An 18,176-nucleotide genomic window follows, 5' to 3' on the forward strand; every position below is an offset into this window, starting at 1 on the left:
CTCGGAGTCGGCTGATTGAGCCATCTGCGCACAGTTCAAGGGCCGGGCCGCTCTAGTGGATTCCTACTCAAGTAATCCGCATGACCCATCATGGTACATTTACGATATTGAATTTCAAAATTAATATCCTGCAGGTAAATCCACCAGCGTGCAACTCGTGGAAGAAAATGCTTCTTACATTCAATGGCCTTCAAGGCATTGCAATCGGTGATTATCTTAAAACTTATACCAACCAATGCCGGAAATTTTGCTGATCCTTGACGACCGCCAACGTTTCTAATTCATAATATGAATGGTACTTGCTGGGCTCCGCGCCCTGGGTGACCCTACTAAAATATGTTAGTACTCGTTTATTACCATCCGTGTGGGCCTTTACGAGCACGGCACCATATCCTGCACTGCTAGCGTCAGTATGTGAACTACACAGTGGAAAGGCTCGGGTCAAAAATCGCAAGTATTGGCTCGCTAATCAATTGCTTCAAGAACTCTCGTCGGACTCGATCTTGTTCGGGTCCCCATTCAAATTTGACGTCTTTCTTAGTGAGACGCGATATACGGTCTTTGTCTCGTAACCTTCAATATAACGCTGGAAGTATCCAGCTAAACCTAAAAATATGTAGATATATATTGCTTTGAACAATTTCCAGGCGTCAAGTGCATGTAGCACTTGACGCCTGGAAATTGTTGTCTCGGCTAGTTTTATTTACATTGCGTGTTCAATTAAATAGATTCATTACTCGATCAATCGAAGTACATTTTGAAACAAAATATCAACAACACACATTATTCATACAAATGTTAAACAAACAATGCGTGTTTAATTAACTTAGTATCGTTGATGATTTTCCGCCGAGCTCTAGTTTCGCGTGTTCCTCGCAGGCCACATCGATGTTATAAAGACTTTTGAACCGCGCCTTCTTCACAGGGATTCTTTACTACGTACTTCGCTCACCCCAGTGAGCTGCTGTCCTGCACTTCAGGCGAATGACGACCCCGCGGCGGCCCAAACCCGAGGTCCCGGGAAAAGCCCGTGTCGGCTGAAAACAGCCCGAGCTTAGCTGTCAGGGCCCTTTGGCAACAGCGAGATTAATTTCCCAAATAAAAAATGTATAAACATGCATCATCGCATCGACGCGTGATTATGGCTTCATAGCGGCGTGTCCTCTACACATTCTGTATTAACGACTTAACGTAATCTTGTAGTAGCGTTGAAAGAAAATAATTGAATTATTTGCAAACTTTCGGATGGCAACACAGTCATTGAATTTCTTAGGTTAGTATGGTTTATTGTCTTGATACTTCATGCAATTACTCATTTTTATTTCTATTATTTATTTTTTCCGAATAGTTAACAGGTATAATAGCCTAAGCATTTAGAAAGCTTCATAATCAATGTGAGAGACAGTGATAACAGCAATGACTCTGATGAATCTATGCATATTGATTTTTTCGATTCTGATTTTGATTATTCCGAATTTGCCGCGCTTTTTCGTTATCTTCTTTCATTTGCCTGACTCTATCTGTCAAGTATTAATTCAAAACTCAATTGTCAGTTGTCACTCATGTGTAGTCTTTCTAGTCTGTACTTAGCTGTTAGTCTGTGGGTTAGATCAAAATGTTAAAAAGCAAGCTGTTTGTAAATTTTTTAAAGTAATAATATTTATTTTATTTTTTCAAAATCAAAATGTACAAAGGTATTTCTCGGATATGGACTATCTCTTGTACAGATAGGTTACCATGTCTATCTCCATTCGTAAACAGTGTTTTATCCTCACGAAATGGAAATAATTGTGGCATAGGTTATGTTTTCAAAAGAACTAAGAAACATGATAAAAGTAATCCATCAGCATTATTCGTACCAGTACCGGTTAAGCCAAATCCTGATGATATAAATGTAGGGGAGGAATTCACAGGAAGATTGAAAAAGCAAGATCTTCTAAAAACATTAAACAAGTTTTATCAAAAACCTGAAGTTAGAGTATTAGCATGTAATAATGGTTTGGACGATCAACTATTGCATCAGGCATTCCTGTCATTCAGAAGACATTGCTTAGAACATGATTTACCACCAGATTTGCATATTACAATTAGTGATATTCTTGTTGGTAAGACCAAGTCTGCACAGTTATTGTATTGTGCATAACTGTGTATGAATATTTATTAAGAACTTTATTCTTTAAGGTGCTGGACATGTAGATGATCTCTTTCCATATTTCCTAAGACATGCTAGACTTGCATTTCCTCATTTAGATTGTTTAGAAGATTTAAAGAAAATATCAGATTTACGGACACCAGCTAGTTGGTAAATATAATGTTTTATTTTATTAATAGTAAAGATATAGTCATTGGTTATTTTGTAAACTTTAAGGTATCCTCAAGCACGCTCAATGAATAGAAAGATAATATTCCATGCAGGACCAACAAATTCAGGGAAAACTTATCATGCTATGGAGAGGTATTTAACAGCAAAATCAGGAGTATACTGTGGACCTCTAAAGCTATTAGCTACAGAAATATACCATAAGTCAAATAAAAGAGTAAGTTAAAAATAAATAACTCAGAAAAAAATACATACCATCTTTTGTTATTTATATTAGGACTAAGATTCACAAAAAAATATTTATATTTTCTGGCCTTATTTCAAAAATGAATATGTCATGTATTATTATAAAAATAAGTATACCAGTATTTATATATAGTGTATTCCAAGCATAGGTAAAAATTACTTTCTTTACATATTCATTTACACCATGTATATGAATTATATGAATATCTACCTACTCCCAAAGATACAGTTTAGAAAATTATCTTATTATATGTTGTTGCTATATTTAGCTAATGTTGACAGGGCACGCCTTGTGATTTAATAACTGGTGAAGAAAGACGGCATGCTTCTCAATATAACACAATAATGGATAATGAAGAAGAACAATCATCAAGTGATGAAGAAAAATTTGTACTTAATGAACCAGAACTGACTCCTTCAAAACATGTTGCCTGTACAGTTGAAATGACCTCATTAAATGATTCTTGTAAGTCTTTTTAAATTTTTATACGATTATTAAATTTATAATACGCACAGAGGCAAAATATGCGTTACGGTTCTAATTTGCTGTGAAAGGATTTTAAAACACTAACTGTGCTAGATGTAGGATGTTAATGGTTTACAAATTAAGCTTTATTAATTATAATTTTTTAATAAAACACCTGAATTTGATCTCAAATATTATGTTTACTTACATTTCAGATGAAGTGGCTATAATTGATGAAATTCAAATGATTGGAGATAGAGGAAGAGGTTGGGCATGGACTCGAGCTGTATTAGGTAATTATATTGAAGTTCATAAAAAAAATCTTAAACATAATTTTAAAATATGCAGTATAATAATGAAAAATTATGACTGGAACATATAACTGCGATGTATATGTTCTAGGAATTTCCCATTGGAAAATTTAAACACCAATTTAAAAAATTTGTCAAGCAAATTAAATTATTTGATAAGAAAAATACTAGATATATTCAAGTAATATTATTAATTATAAACTACAGGCCTGCAGGCAGATGAGATACATTTGTGTGGGGAAGCTGGTTCTATAAGTTTAGTTGAAGAGATATGTAACATAACTGGTGAGGAAATAGAGGTTAGTATTTGCTACTTACTCTAACAAATAAAATCACAATTATTTGACTTTAGGTAATTTTTGAAGTTATACTTCTTTAGGCGCGTTATGAAAAATTTATGAGAGTGAAATTTTACGATGCGCGCGCACCGTAACGCAAAATTAACAGAATGAAGTTGCCCACGGAAGATGCTACGGCATTGGACATAATTTAAAAATCACATTCGAATAATAATAGAATTTATGTTGCTCTTAATGTAAGAGAATAATAATAAATATTTATTTATTTAATTTTTCAAATGTAAACTGAACTTTATTGACTATAATGACTCCTTTTCCAGTCTTTGATTATTTAATTGTGATTAATTATTTGCATGCAATTAAAAACTATTTTTAATAATGCCAAAGAAGTATAACTTCTTACGCGCGTACATAAGTACACGCACCCTTTTTGTATGATTTGGGCAATCTTTTATAACTATTAAAATTATATTATTTATAAATACAATAAACACAGACTCCACTGAATGCAACAGCCACCCAGATAATAATAGAATGACCTCTTCAAACCAATGGCAAAAAAATAAGGGTAAAATATATCAATTATTAACAACATTATTAAATTTTAATTTTAGGTCCGCACATATAAAAGGCTTACGGAGTTAAAAGTAGAGCATTCAGCATTGGGTTCACTGGATAATGTACAACCAGGGGATTGTATAGTTTGTTTTAACAAAAATGACATATACAGTGTAAGTCGAGCCATAGAACAGAGGTCAGTTCCATGAGGCAGGTATCTCATTTCGTATAGTATTAGAATTTGTTACTACCCTCAAAAGTGTCTTCACTTCTTCATTTAATGTAATTTTAATAATTCAGATATCACTTGGAATGATACCTTTTTTGTGCTTGGCATGGATACTTCCAGCCAGTTTGCTTTGAATCAGCTTTGGTTTTTCTAAAGCTTAGGTTCCCTAACGGCCGTCATTTTACGGTTGTTAATAACGGCCGTCTTTACTTTTTTAAATAATGCAAAAAACCAATCATTTTCGCTCGTCCAAGTCACGTTTCTACTGATTGTATTAATGAAATATGGGCACACATGCAAAACGTTGAACTACTGTTTATCAACGCTATGACGGCCGTCATGCAAAAAGAAAATCTACTCTGATGTTATTTATAGACAACCTATGGGTGACGTCACCCAACCCTACATTACGGCCGTTAGATAACGGCACCGCTCTTCTAAGAAACCTAAGCTTTTGGGCCATCTTGGTCAGGACATATTAGGACATATTTAACATTTACTGCTTTTATTGATATCAAAATAACACTATTACCTGAACATAACAATAATAAATATACCTTGTTACTCACTGAATAATTTCTTCTACTTAACGGACATTTCTAATAAAAAACATTGTTTTGTGGTTGGTTCTTGTGTCACAATGTTCGTTCCCATACTCCTCCGAAACGGCTCGACCGATTCTTATGAATTTTTCTATGCAAATTCAGTAAGTCTGAGAATCGCCTACTATCTATGTTTCAAACACCTAAGTGATAAAGGGTGTTCACCCCAAAACATGTTTATTATCTTTTAGATTTTTTTTTTGTTTTTATTTTTTTATGATACAACGTACAAAAATACATACAACCCTCAATTTTCACCCCTCTACAAACAACCCCTATTTTTTAATATAGTAGATAGTTATTTTTATTGAACTAAAAAAAAATGTTTCCTAGAAATAATATGCATGGCAAAACAATGTTTGGTGGGTCAGCTAGTATACTATACATTTATTATCCAACTTTAGTTAAAATGGTGCAATTGTTTAATAAAATATGTCAATTTGAATAAATTTATTTCAGGGGTCATGAAGTAGCTGTGATATATGGGAGCTTACCGCCTGGTACAAAATTGGCTCAAGCTAACAAATTTAATGACCCGGAAAGCTCGTGCAAAGTCATGGTGGCTACTGATGCTATTGGCTTAGGAATTAATTTGTGAGTATATGTACATACATAGACGCAACTAGAGTCTGGCTAATGAAATAAGCTAATTGAGTTATTTGGAAACTTTCGGATGGCAACACAGAATGTCATTGAATTTCTTAAGTTAGTATGATTTATTGTCTTGATACTTCATGCAATTACTCATTTTTATTTGTATTAAATATTTTTCCGAATAGTTAACAGGGATAATAGCCTAAAACTTTGTTTTATTTTATAGAATATTTTGTTAATATCGCAGGATTTGATTATTCCGAATAAAGTTGTGTTTTATGATAAATATAGTTTTAGTTTTCCATGCAATGCTAGTCTTTTTAAGTATCAATAGTAAAAGACTAAACTTAACTTACTATCCATGTAAAAATAATAAATAAAATCAAGTATCAAGTAAGTTTAATCCACAAAATATATCAAACTTTTAGGGATACCATACTAATTTTTTTTTTAATTTGCCGCGCTTTTTCGTTATCTTCTTTCATTAGCCAGACTATAGCGGCTTGCTGGTAACGAGCATTGCGTGTAACATTATTTGCTGGGTTCCATTCCAAGTAAAACAATATGTGCGGGTTGGCCAAACACGTACTTACAATCCCATCTTTACTGTTCTGATGTAAGAAATGATTACATGTTGATTGAAATCGTATTTAAGGGGTTGTAAGTTACAAATGTATTTTGATGTGAAACATCTATAGCCGCACGTAAAACCGACTTCTGGCGTGGCAAGGCATCGCCACGCTATATGATGGTATATATATATACAGTCTATATGCAGTAGTGTGTACGGTGTGTGTATGTCGAAGTCAATGATTAAACGAATTAAGTAGTCACGATTTGAAATAAATTCGTAAATTTTTGTATTTAATGAAAATAAATGTGTATGCAATAAATAGTCATCGTTATGTGGAAAAAAATCGTAGCATATTTAGTAGTTTACTTTATCATTATGACATATTTAGTTCCTATGACAATCTGTTATTTTCTGCATATTATTTTTACAAAATAATTTCGATGTTTCACATCTGCCAGGCGTCCCGTGACGGCTCACGTTTTTTTTTAGTTATGATACTCGTGTAAGTGACAGTATAACATATTAACATACATTATTTATAACCGACATTAAAGGAAGTCGGTTGTTCAAATTCAAAAAGTAAATTCAGTAAATTTATGTATTTATCCACAATTCTCTATGCAATTCATTTCTCTAATATTTTTTCTGTTAAGATGGTTATTGAAGTATTTTTTAAATAACATTTCAGGAGTATAAGGCGAATAATATTTTATTCTCTTATAAAGCCTATTGTGAAAGAAGATGGAGATAAAGAAATGGACGTCATCAGTATTTCCCAGGCGTTACAAATTGCTGGTGAGTATTATCCTGTTATTGTCTTACACATATAAGAAAAAAAAAAGGATTTTTTTTTTTTAAATATGTTAGGTGGCAACTAAAAAGAGACTTTTCACAGCTGTTATTTAAAGATGGCATAATTATCTGTTAACATTAATAAGGATTTTCTGACTGTTAGGCTAGTTCTTACTGCCGAACTTAAATAATTTGTTTTAAATTTGCAATTTTTTAATCAATGCCCTATTTGGGCTATATTTGTAGAAACCTCAAAATCAATTACAATTGACATAAAGAATAATAAAATCAGTAACCCATATAAAATATTGATTTTTTTAAGACAATAAATAAAATTGTATAGTGACAAGACAATGTTTAAAGAATTTTCTGTTTGGGATCACAAAACTTTAAATTTATTTGTTTATACTGACGGTTTTGAAGTAAATAAGTGAATATATTTTGTATTTAAATTATATATATTACTTTATCTATCCGTTTGTACGTTCCTGTCCATGGTATTATCAATAGCCTCACTGAATATTAGTGCTGTAGGTGTAAAGGCTTGCCCGAGTGACCAAGAGCGTTCAGAGTGAGAACAGAAGAATGAACACTGCACAACAATATATTTTTATTTTGTGTGCGTGTCAATTAAGGCTTCTTTTAATAATGAAACATTGATTCATTTTAAGAAACTATAAATTTCCGTAATACGGGCTAAACTCCATTTAACATCCCTTGATTTAACGACGAAATATAAAAGCGTAGAAATCAATTGGCTTTGGTTGGTTTGGCTTGTCTTCCATACAATGATAAACTCTACTATTACACCCCCTCTCAATAACGACAACAATTGAGTCATATAGTACTTTTTAAAAATAGTAAAAACTGCGCAGCTTTGTACGTTCTTTTGACGCTTTATTATTCTAGCCCGCAATAAACACGACTGTCAGCATCATGCATACGAATTTTCCAAGAAATTCGTTCTTTTGTTTACAAATTGGAATTGCTTGCGTTTAGACTGTTGTTGGCCATAACTAATAAGTAGTAGTCTCCATTTAACGACAGCTCTCTAAAACGTCATAAAATGCACAGTCTCTTCAGTGTCGTTATATAGAGTTTACACTGTATTTTGCCCAAAGAAGTTACCATACAAACACGTTTTCTTACAGGCCGGGCAGGCAGATATGGTAGTGTGTGGGAAACGGGCTTTGTTACCACATACCGACCTGAAGATCTCCCCACATTGAAGATTTTGCTATCGAAACCACCAGAACCAGTAACTCAGGCCGGTCTCCATCCGACCGCTGAACAAATGGAGTTATACGCTTATCATCTACCTCATGCCACTTTGAGCAGTCTTATGGTGAGATTTTTACATTTCTTGTATAGGCCTTTTTTTTCACATAAAGTCAGTTAACCCAATGTTGAAGGGGAAAGTTATTTCAGCTTTCCATTAATTTCGTCATAGTCGTAGAATAGTGATGGATCTGACAAATTACCATTTGTTTACAGGGCAGCCATTTCAAAATAATATAATCATGTTTATTTTGTCATAACTATTTTAATTCATATTCTCTTATGAAAATTGGCATACAAGCAAACAAAATAAAAATAATAACATTAAATTACACAGTTCTCTAGAAAAATCACCTGTTTCTATCAAATCCGTCACTTTACCGACTGATTAATTTGAAATTTAAAACACATGATTTTTTTAAATGTAGTAAGGTAATATTTAGTCAATGTAGTGTCAAAATATGATAAAAAGTGGATTTTAAATTTTGTTCAAATCCGACATTGTTGCTACTACGATCTATCTATCATCATCATCACTATCATGACGATTTATTTGATAAGATTTTAAAAACTTTTTAGATTATTTACTATAGAACTTACACCATTTGTTATTTTTAATTCTGTTTAGTATTGGCTGAAAATTTTGAATTTCAATAACCCGCCAAAACGCTTTTCTAGACAAGATGGCATCGTACCAGCCCCTATGGCGTACCATGCTTGTAAACAAACGTCAACTTACGTATTAATTAATAGTAAATTAAACTCCTAGACAGTATTACGTTACGACAGACGCAATACGTATTATTTACAATCATGCTGCGTCATTGTTGATGTGACTAATCTGTGACAGTTTTGTGTCACGTGACGTGTATAAAATCTATATTTTTAATTATAGATATTTTTCTAAATGAAAGATTATTTACAAGTTAATACAGATTACCTACCTCTGTCGTCGACTAATGATCTTTCAGGAATCAAATCTAAGAAGATTTTAATTATATTTTTAAAGAACGTCTTAATCTATTTAACGTCTTTTAAAATAAATAAAACAATACAGCAACTCTTAAGTATTAAAAAATATATATCATCGATTTATTATTTTCTCATTCTGTCCCTGTACATTCAATAATTGAACACAAATTATTTGTATCTTTAAATATCAACTACAAATTTGTAAAACATTTTTAACAATGGCCACATTGAGCCAGCCTCGATTTCTCGAATTTTCTGTTAAAAACTAAAATTCGTTTTTTTGAAGTTATACTTCGTTAGGCGCAAAATTGATGAGAGTGAAATTTTACGATGCGCGCGCACCGTGACACAAACTTATCAGAATGAAGTTGCCCACTAACGAATTTTTTTTAAACCTAAAGAAATTTAGCAATGCTTTTTTAAATTTCAGGACATATTCGTACACTTATGCACGGTGGACGATTCTCTATACTTCATGTGCAACACGGAAGCTTTCAAGTTCCTAGCTGAGATGATACAACATGTGCCGCTACCTCTCCGCGCTCGATACGTCTTCTGTTGTGCTCCTATTAATAATAAGCTTCCTTTTGTCTGCGCTACATTTTTAAAGGTAGGTTTTCTATATCTATCTATATGTCTTAACTATTAATCAATCTAATGGAACGGAAATTAAAAAAAATTAAAAAATTTAGTGTCGCTTTGGAATTTTATTCAAGGCAAAAATTTAAATGATATTTATACGTAACAAAATATAATATTAACGCCAATAAAGAAAAAAATACTGTTTCTGAGTTAACTGCCAGATCTCAAATGGACCTGCAATAATTATTATATTTATATATAATATATTTTTTATGAAATGAAATCTTTATTTCTTCAAAAAAGAAACTTAGGCTAAGTACATATTTTTATTGCGAAGCAAACATAATAAATATTTAATAATATTTTGTACAAAATAATACTTGCCCGTTAAACAATTTTGTATCATACTAAATGTGCACAAGATGTTTTATATGGGCTAGTTGTTGGACCCCGCCATTGTTATATATCGCCAGTTTTTGTTTTACAAAATGGTAAGCATCACACAATGCTCCTTGACATCTTGAAGCATTAATTATACTAAAAATTTAAATGTGGCACTCGGGGACTGCCGCGGTGCTTATTATATTATATATAAGCTATTGCATAGCATTTTTATCAACTTACGCAATTATAATTATTCTTTGATATTAATTCAATCCTCCAGACTCAGACTAACACGCCTGTATAGTCTGTCTCACTCTACCCGCTGCACCGGCCGCGCTTACGCTACGTCACCGATCTCGTCAGAGAGATTTGAATACGTAGTATGCGTTCTGTCCCACTCTAACGCACCTGCGCTACGTCACCGATCCGCCAGACCGATGTGAGACGCAGTATGCATTCTGCCCCGCTTTAACGCGTATTGGCCGCACATATATTACGACATCGTGTGTTAGGTTTATTTTTGTTACGGAATTTCTTGATTCGGTAGCCGCGCTCAAAGCCCGCGATAAAATCTATGCAATAGCTTAAAAAACGGTAAGCCTAGGAGACTTAGGAGCCGTAGTGGCATAGAAACGACACAGTATCAAAGACCAAAATGAACCAAAATTTTTTTTCATCATGAAATAATTAATACTGTATTTGCATGTGGTGAAGCGTATATAAGTAGAAATTATACATGTTTTTTAAGTTCCAAGTAACGATATGATACCTAGGCTAATTTTTTTTTTTACATATTCTGCCAACTGCGTGCAGTTTTGTCTTAGGGAGCGTTCTAGTATTACGTCACGCAATTTTTGGAGATTATTGAGACACTTCCCCCCCATGTTACGCGCCGTAACGTTTTTCTGTAGACCCAATAGTTTGTAATCCCCACCCCGCATCGTAACGTTTTACAAAAGGACCCCCCCCCCCCCCAAATTCGTTACGTAATACTTAACCGCTCCCTTAGGTAAAGTTTTGATTTAACTACTAAATTACACAATATACATACACGAATTTGGACGAGTCACACGTAACCTCCCTTTAAACTAGCCCTTTTGTTACAGATGGTACGTCAGTACAGTAGAAACGAGCCCTTAACAAAAACCTGGCTCAGTAACGTCGTCGATTGGCCAATGCCAGCACCTAAGACTATTATGGACCTTGTTCACTTGGAGGCTGTGTTTGATGTACTGGAATTGTATCTTTGGCTTAGGTGAGCTATCTTTTGTTCTTTGACGTATGCTGTATTTAAAAAAAAAGACGTTTACTTCTGTTAGTGCTCAAAGAGGAATTTTTGTCTTTAATAATATGGTTTATACTTTATAGATTGTTTGTCTGTTTGATGATTAGCTGTTTTAAAAGAGTACCGAGAGTTTTTTACGCCGGCTTTTTCTCTCGGCCTACACCCTCTGTCTTCTTTGCCGATGAGTAGGGATGCCTACAAATTCAAATTTAATGACGTGGAATAAGGGATACATGTATCTTATGTTCCATAATAAACATATTTTATTTTTATTTTTTTTTACATTTAGTTTACTCTTAGAGAGTTATATCATGAATGAATATCGAAATAACGTCCCACACGTCGCATATGTACGTACGGGTTACGTATACGTACCATAGCTGGTAGACCAATGTGCATAATTTATATTATATTAGGACATTATAGCACGAATACATAGTACAAATATATAGATTTACAGTTTATAAAATGCAATCCCCGTCAGTGTCTGTATGATCATGACAAGCTAATAGGAAACGGATTTTGTATTGGTATAATGATAAGGTTTATGTGTGTGATTAACACCGTAATTTGGCTAAAATGTGCTGATACTTTACGAGCCAAGGCTGTATATTTTGTTCAATCAGTTATTAGTTTTATAAGCGTGGCGATTACCTAAATTGTCGGGAGTGAAAGTATAGCCAGACGCAGGCATTCTTCACCATTTTAATAAGCATAGCATTATACAATTCAATCGTCTAGTATCAATCTGTTATACGAGTCAAAATTATATTCTATAATATTTAAACCATTCCCGTGACTTAACTCAACAAATGGTACAATTATTGTTTAAGGGATTGCATTGCTCAATACTTGGCGATTAAAAATAATGGCGGAAAGTTTCTTGCCAGTTCTTCTTACCCGCTCTACGCCCTTGACTTGCGAACTGGTAGTACTTAAATGTAAATTTACAATTAATTTAACTTCTTTTTGTCGTTCATAAGTGTACTTGTTTACGTACATGAATAAAGATATTTTGAGTTTGAGTTTGCCAAAATACAATAAATCCACTGAGGGCTGCTAGTAAAAGCAAAATTAAAAATAATGATACATTTATTACATTATCTATGTTTAGGTCGTATATTATAATATATATCTATGTTCTGTATAAATATACATATTTATTTTTACATAGCTATCGGTTCCCGGATATGTTTCCAGACGTCAAATTGGTCCGAGAAATGGAGGCTGAACTTGACGCTATCATACAGCAAGGAATCTTTCAAATTACCAGGTAATTAAAACAATTTAAACTAACGGATTTGAACACGTATCGTTTTGACGTTTCGAATATCCTTTAGAAGTCACCGTAAAAAAATAGTTGTATAGTCCTTTTCATGAAAGAAGTCCCCCAGCAAGGCGCTGCAATCGCATGACGTAATGTTGCCATTTATGAGTAAAAAAATTACCTATTTTATTTACATTTAGCAGATGTAATTTATCAAATACTATTTTCTGCATACTTCGATGAAACAATATTTATGTTATGTAAAAATTATATTTTTATTTACTTATATTAGCGGTGTTCTACCTACTTACAGGGAAAAGATGAGAAAATAGGGTAAAGATAAAGCAATACAATTTTTATTCAGAGTAATAATTGTTGGGTTACAATTTTTTCAAAATACACGCCGCTGTTATACCTTCGTTTGTAATTCTTGTTACAGTTTTCTTTGACACACCTGCAATTAAATTATGAACAGTTAAAAATAATAGTAACTTTAAGTTTATGATGAAATTATATAGTTTCATCACGTTATAATAAGAATTTATATCATAAAAGTCCCATCAATATAGCAAAAAATTATCAAATGGCAACTCTAAAAAGTACCTGTTATGGCGGCAACTCTCTTCCAAACATTGTTTAGTGGTATTAAAACACCTTGATTCTTATGTTCCGCTTCACAGAACTCTTTCACCTTTAATATAATTTCTCGAGCACAACTTTTGGCATTGTAATCAATCTTCAAAATGCATTAAGCTAGTTAAAAATTAACAAAAATCTACCACAGCAAACGAACTTGATAACATCGACGAATGACAACATTGCCGACCTGTCAAATTTAGTTCCAAAAATCACCGCGGGACTTCTTTTATGAAAAGCACTATAGTATATAGTTTTTTAAATTGTTTTTTTATCGTACGAGAAAATGGCAGGAGGCTCAGCTGATTGTAAGTGATACTGACGCCTATAGATAATCACATTGCCAGAGGGCTCGCAAGTGCGTTGCCAATCTTTTAAGAATTGGTTTTTTTTATGGACACTAAGTCGAATTGGTTCGGAAATACAAGTAGATAGTTGACTCCACGTAGCGGTGGCGCTCATAAAAACTGCCTTAGAAACGCTCAGTTGTGTAACGACAGGCGTCGAGGTGAAAATATTATTCGTCGTTATTACAATATTATATTATTTTTCAGCAGCAGCGATCCTATCTATTCTATCTCTCTCTATTTTATTCTCAGATGACTCTACATCAGAGTTCCCCAAACTTTTTTGTGTCGTAGACCCCTTGCCATGATTTTCCGTGTTGGGTAGACCCCCTACTTACCTGATAATGTAGCTAACTGTAGTGAAGTTTAGTGTTAAAAACTTAAAGTAAAAGCACATGTTAATTTATACATTTTTTAATTGAATTTAAATTAAAACTACTCAAAATAAAATTACGTAAACGTATGTAAAATATACGTAGCATTAAATAAACATAAAATAAACTATACTATAAATAAAATAACATAACATAAGCAATATATAAAATAACATAAGCAATAAGTCAATATAATGTGTATGTTTTGATATTGTATGATGTAAGTAAATAGGTACTATCAGTGTATGTGTTGAGATCCACTATCGTGGACCCCCATTATCATTTCATGGACCCCCAAATTTTTTTTCGCTGACGTAGACCCCGTGCAGGTTGTCATAGACCCCTAGGGGTCGATATAGACCACTTTGGGAATCACTGCTCTACATTGTTTGAGAATATATTTTTTCGCCTGATCATTTATCAATTGAAAAATAACAACTGTTTTAGTATCAATAATTGAACCAAAAAATCACAGTTTTAATGTTTTTTTGTGCGGTTAAAATTAGTGTTCTTTTTTTTATATATTTGTATATTATTTTTGAAGTTATACTTATTTACTTCTTTTGGCGCGTTATAGAAAAAGGATAAGAGTGCGCGCACACCGTCACAAAAAAACCGACACCCTGAAGTTAGCTATAGTCAACATTTCAGCTTTTTTCTAATATTACTGTAGTTCTTTCTATAAACATAGAATAATTTTTTTGAAAAAACATCTTATTACGCCAAAGAAGTATAACTTCTAACGCGTGTAAATAAATACACACACTATTTTTTATTTGTAGGTTATTAAGAAATTCGGAGCAAGTTTTTAAAGACGGATCTGAGCTGGAAGAAGTCGGTCGTGGTAAGAGAAGTGGAAAGGTTCATGGATATTCAAGGCCCGGTGACGAAAAGAAGAAACTGTCGGAAATGCTTGTTGCCAAGGTATTTTTTCAAACATTTAAACCACAACGCCAGAAGTATGTTCACACAAATAAAAGTATAATTGGAGTTTACCTGTCTCCTGAATGAGAGGAGATGCATGTGATGATGATAAGGCACCAGTTTACAACGCGGGGAGTCACAACGTTAAAGAAACAGTACATAAATATTGAAAATAATAAAAAAACAGAAAAAGTAAAAATGTTACCTTAGGGAGCGTTCAAGTATTACGTAACGAGTTTTGGGAGGGGGGAAGTTTTTTTTTAAAACGTTACGATGCGGGGCGGGGATTGAATTACGCGTTATTGTTAATATTATTTTCGACTTACACCAAAATATAATAGTAACTAAAGAGTCACTAGGTGGTCACGAAACGTTTTACTATACTCGAGTACAGTACTGTACTTGGGTAATGAAAAACGTTACGGCGAGTTACATGGGGGGGGGGGGGTCAATAATAATCTCCAAAAATTGCGTTACGTAATAATTGAACGCTCCCTTATACTAATAATGTCTTTTGATAAATAAAAAATAAATCAGTGGCTCCACCTCTTTAAGTCTGGGCCTCAGATTTCTGAATCTGTTTCATGATCATGCACAGACGAGGATCGAACCTACGAACTCGGGGATGAGAGTCGCACGCTGACGCCACTAGGCCAACAACTTCTTTAGTCCTGTTAATATTTAACTCTATTTTTCTACTTTTCTTAATTCAGTAATGTTATAGTAGAAAGCTTAGGTCATCAACTAGTCTTTGATCGAAACAGTACCATAGTAATAATATACGGCAATTAATATTTCTATTGTAAACAAAAGCATTACTATAGCTAATGAGAAATGTCGTTATGGGTCCCAAAATCGTAACCGCAACAAATCGCGACGTGGTCCTATCTTTAGTTCACATAGTTTCTGGTGAAAAGTAAACTCCTTAATAGTGTTTCTCGCATTTCTTCAACTCCGATAATTTTGTAACTAATTGAGTAGACAAATATAGATTTAGATATCAAATAGAAACCAGCGCGGAATGGTGCTTGTAATTATGGCCCGTTTTATCTAAGGTTATCTTCACAATTATAACTCGTTTATCGACCCAGTAAATTTTTCTCTAAAGATGCGTCTATACCAAGTTCTACAAAGCTATTGAATAGCTATATATGCCAAACTTTTTTTGTCAAATGCGATTTTTGGTACAAAACTACTTACTTATACTTATTAAAAAAGCTTTTTTTTTTAAATTTCTTGCGACAACGAGTCGGAGTAGGTAGGTGAAATATAACGTTTTATAATGCAATCGCGTGAAAGAAAGGAAAAAGAATTCAGTAAAATTGCAGGAAATTTCACACCACATTACACAAGACTTCATTCCTTACACTGCTAAATTTTACAAGGATTTTTTTTTTTTCTACTAAGTATTAATACATTTTTTTTTTGCGACTGAGGCGCAAACTAGTTCATGTGGTCTCTGGCAGCCACCACCGCTATGGAACATTCTGCTCCTCAGCATAATGATGAGCCAGGGCCAATTACAGCCACAGCACACACGCATTACTTAATTGAAACGAACCGAATGGGAAAAGGAATAAAAAAAATTTTTTTTCTTTCATTATTGTTATTTTGTGTGTTTTTGTTTGTAATAAATGATAAGTCTATGTCTAAATCTGCTTACGTAATACTTGAACGGCCCCGAGTTAACTATTCCGAAATTATTTTTTTTACAATCCAAGAAATTGAATATAAGATTTTTTTTCCGTATCCAGTGTTTTTTTTTAAATATAAATTTCCCAATATCCCCGACTTGTGGTGCAGTACCTTATTTTATACATATATTTTGTACAACCATATAGTTATAATATAAATCAGTTCCAGTTGGAACATTAGAATTTTTATCGTTATTAATGTTGTCTAATAATTTGTTTCAGGGTTTAATAACACCACAAATGTTAAAAGAATTGCAACAAGAGCTGTCATCCGACAAACAAGACAGAAGTCGAAACAAAACAATGAATAGAAATAGAAGGAAATGAAATATTAATGAATGTGGAATAAATTATATGTGATAGTTTAAGTTTGTTTTATTAAATACAAAACGATTAACCTTGATTTTTTTCTTTGTTGTTTAACCCTGAGTTACATAGGCCATAATTATCTACATTAGGTAACGATCAAGTACGTCACGCAATTTTTGGAGATTATTGACCCCCCCATGAAACGCACCGTAACGTTTTTCTGTACCCAAATATAGTAAAACATTTCTTGACCACCTAGTGACTCTTTATAGTTAAAAGTTACCATTATGTGGAGTAAAGTACTGGAATGTCCCCCACGCCCCGCATCGTAACGTTTTATAAAAGATATCCCCCCCCCCCATTCGTTACGTAATACTTGAACGCTCCCTTATATAATTTGACTAAAATCGTAAATCTACTGCTACATTGTATGTTTTACAAAGAAAATGTATTGAATACATAAAATTACAAAACTGTCGCTAATGACTTTTATACTGTACCTACCATATTCAACATTAATGGAAATTAGTTTTTGGAAATTGCCATGAATATTAAACAGTTATTAGGTACATATATCATTGTCTTATAGTTGAGAAGTTTTGTATCTGCTAGGTACTGACTTGCGCATAAATTCATCTTCTATATATATATATAAAAGAAAAATGGTCTTCGTTTGAGGCTCCTTCACGCCTAAACCACTGATCGTATCGACATGAAACTACCACCATTCGATGCGAAATTTTTAAATAAACCTAGATGGTTTATGGCTATTTATTTATTAAATTCCAACGTTCCTTCATCTTCCTTCACTTTTTTATTGCTGTTTTACTTTTATGAAAATTTATCCATCCGGACTTCACCGCGGAAACATTCGGGGAGGCTTCCTAGAACCTCTAAACGTCAACATCTGTTAAAAACTCGATTTTCGAAATATTTCAATTTTCTTAGCGGGAAGTTAAAAAGAAGAATAATAAAAATATGAAAAAAAATAAAATAATGAAACATAAAATTTATTTTAATTCGTCCAGCAAAGCGGGCGCGAAACGGCTAGTTTATCTATATAAAGATTTTCAATGTTTACGACAAACATATTAATTGCATATAATATACATAACAATATAAAAACGAACCAC

At 33.1% G+C, this 18,176-nt stretch overlaps 1 protein-coding gene across 1 annotated transcript; it reads left to right on the plus strand.

Moving 5' to 3' along the window:
• Positions 1-1,578: 1,578 nt before the first annotated feature.
• Positions 1,579-17,099, plus strand: LOC125059217 (ATP-dependent RNA helicase SUV3 homolog, mitochondrial). The gene is made up of 15 exons (XM_047663529.1): positions 1,579-2,105; positions 2,182-2,302; positions 2,369-2,537; positions 2,849-3,032; positions 3,248-3,325; positions 3,551-3,642; positions 4,257-4,396; positions 5,491-5,625; positions 6,888-6,994; positions 8,143-8,336; positions 9,672-9,851; positions 11,314-11,462; positions 12,667-12,765; positions 14,899-15,040; positions 16,957-17,099. Exons 1-15 carry the CDS (start codon positions 1,685-1,687, stop codon positions 17,059-17,061), a joined length of 2,316 nt encoding a protein of 771 aa, XP_047519485.1. The 5' UTR covers positions 1,579-1,684; the 3' UTR covers positions 17,062-17,099.
• Positions 17,100-18,176: the final 1,077 nt, after the last annotated feature.

This window comes from Pieris napi, chromosome 19 (genome assembly GCF_905475465.1).
Source record: "Pieris napi chromosome 19, ilPieNapi1.2, whole genome shotgun sequence".
Taxonomy (NCBI): domain Eukaryota; kingdom Metazoa; phylum Arthropoda; class Insecta; order Lepidoptera; family Pieridae; genus Pieris; species Pieris napi.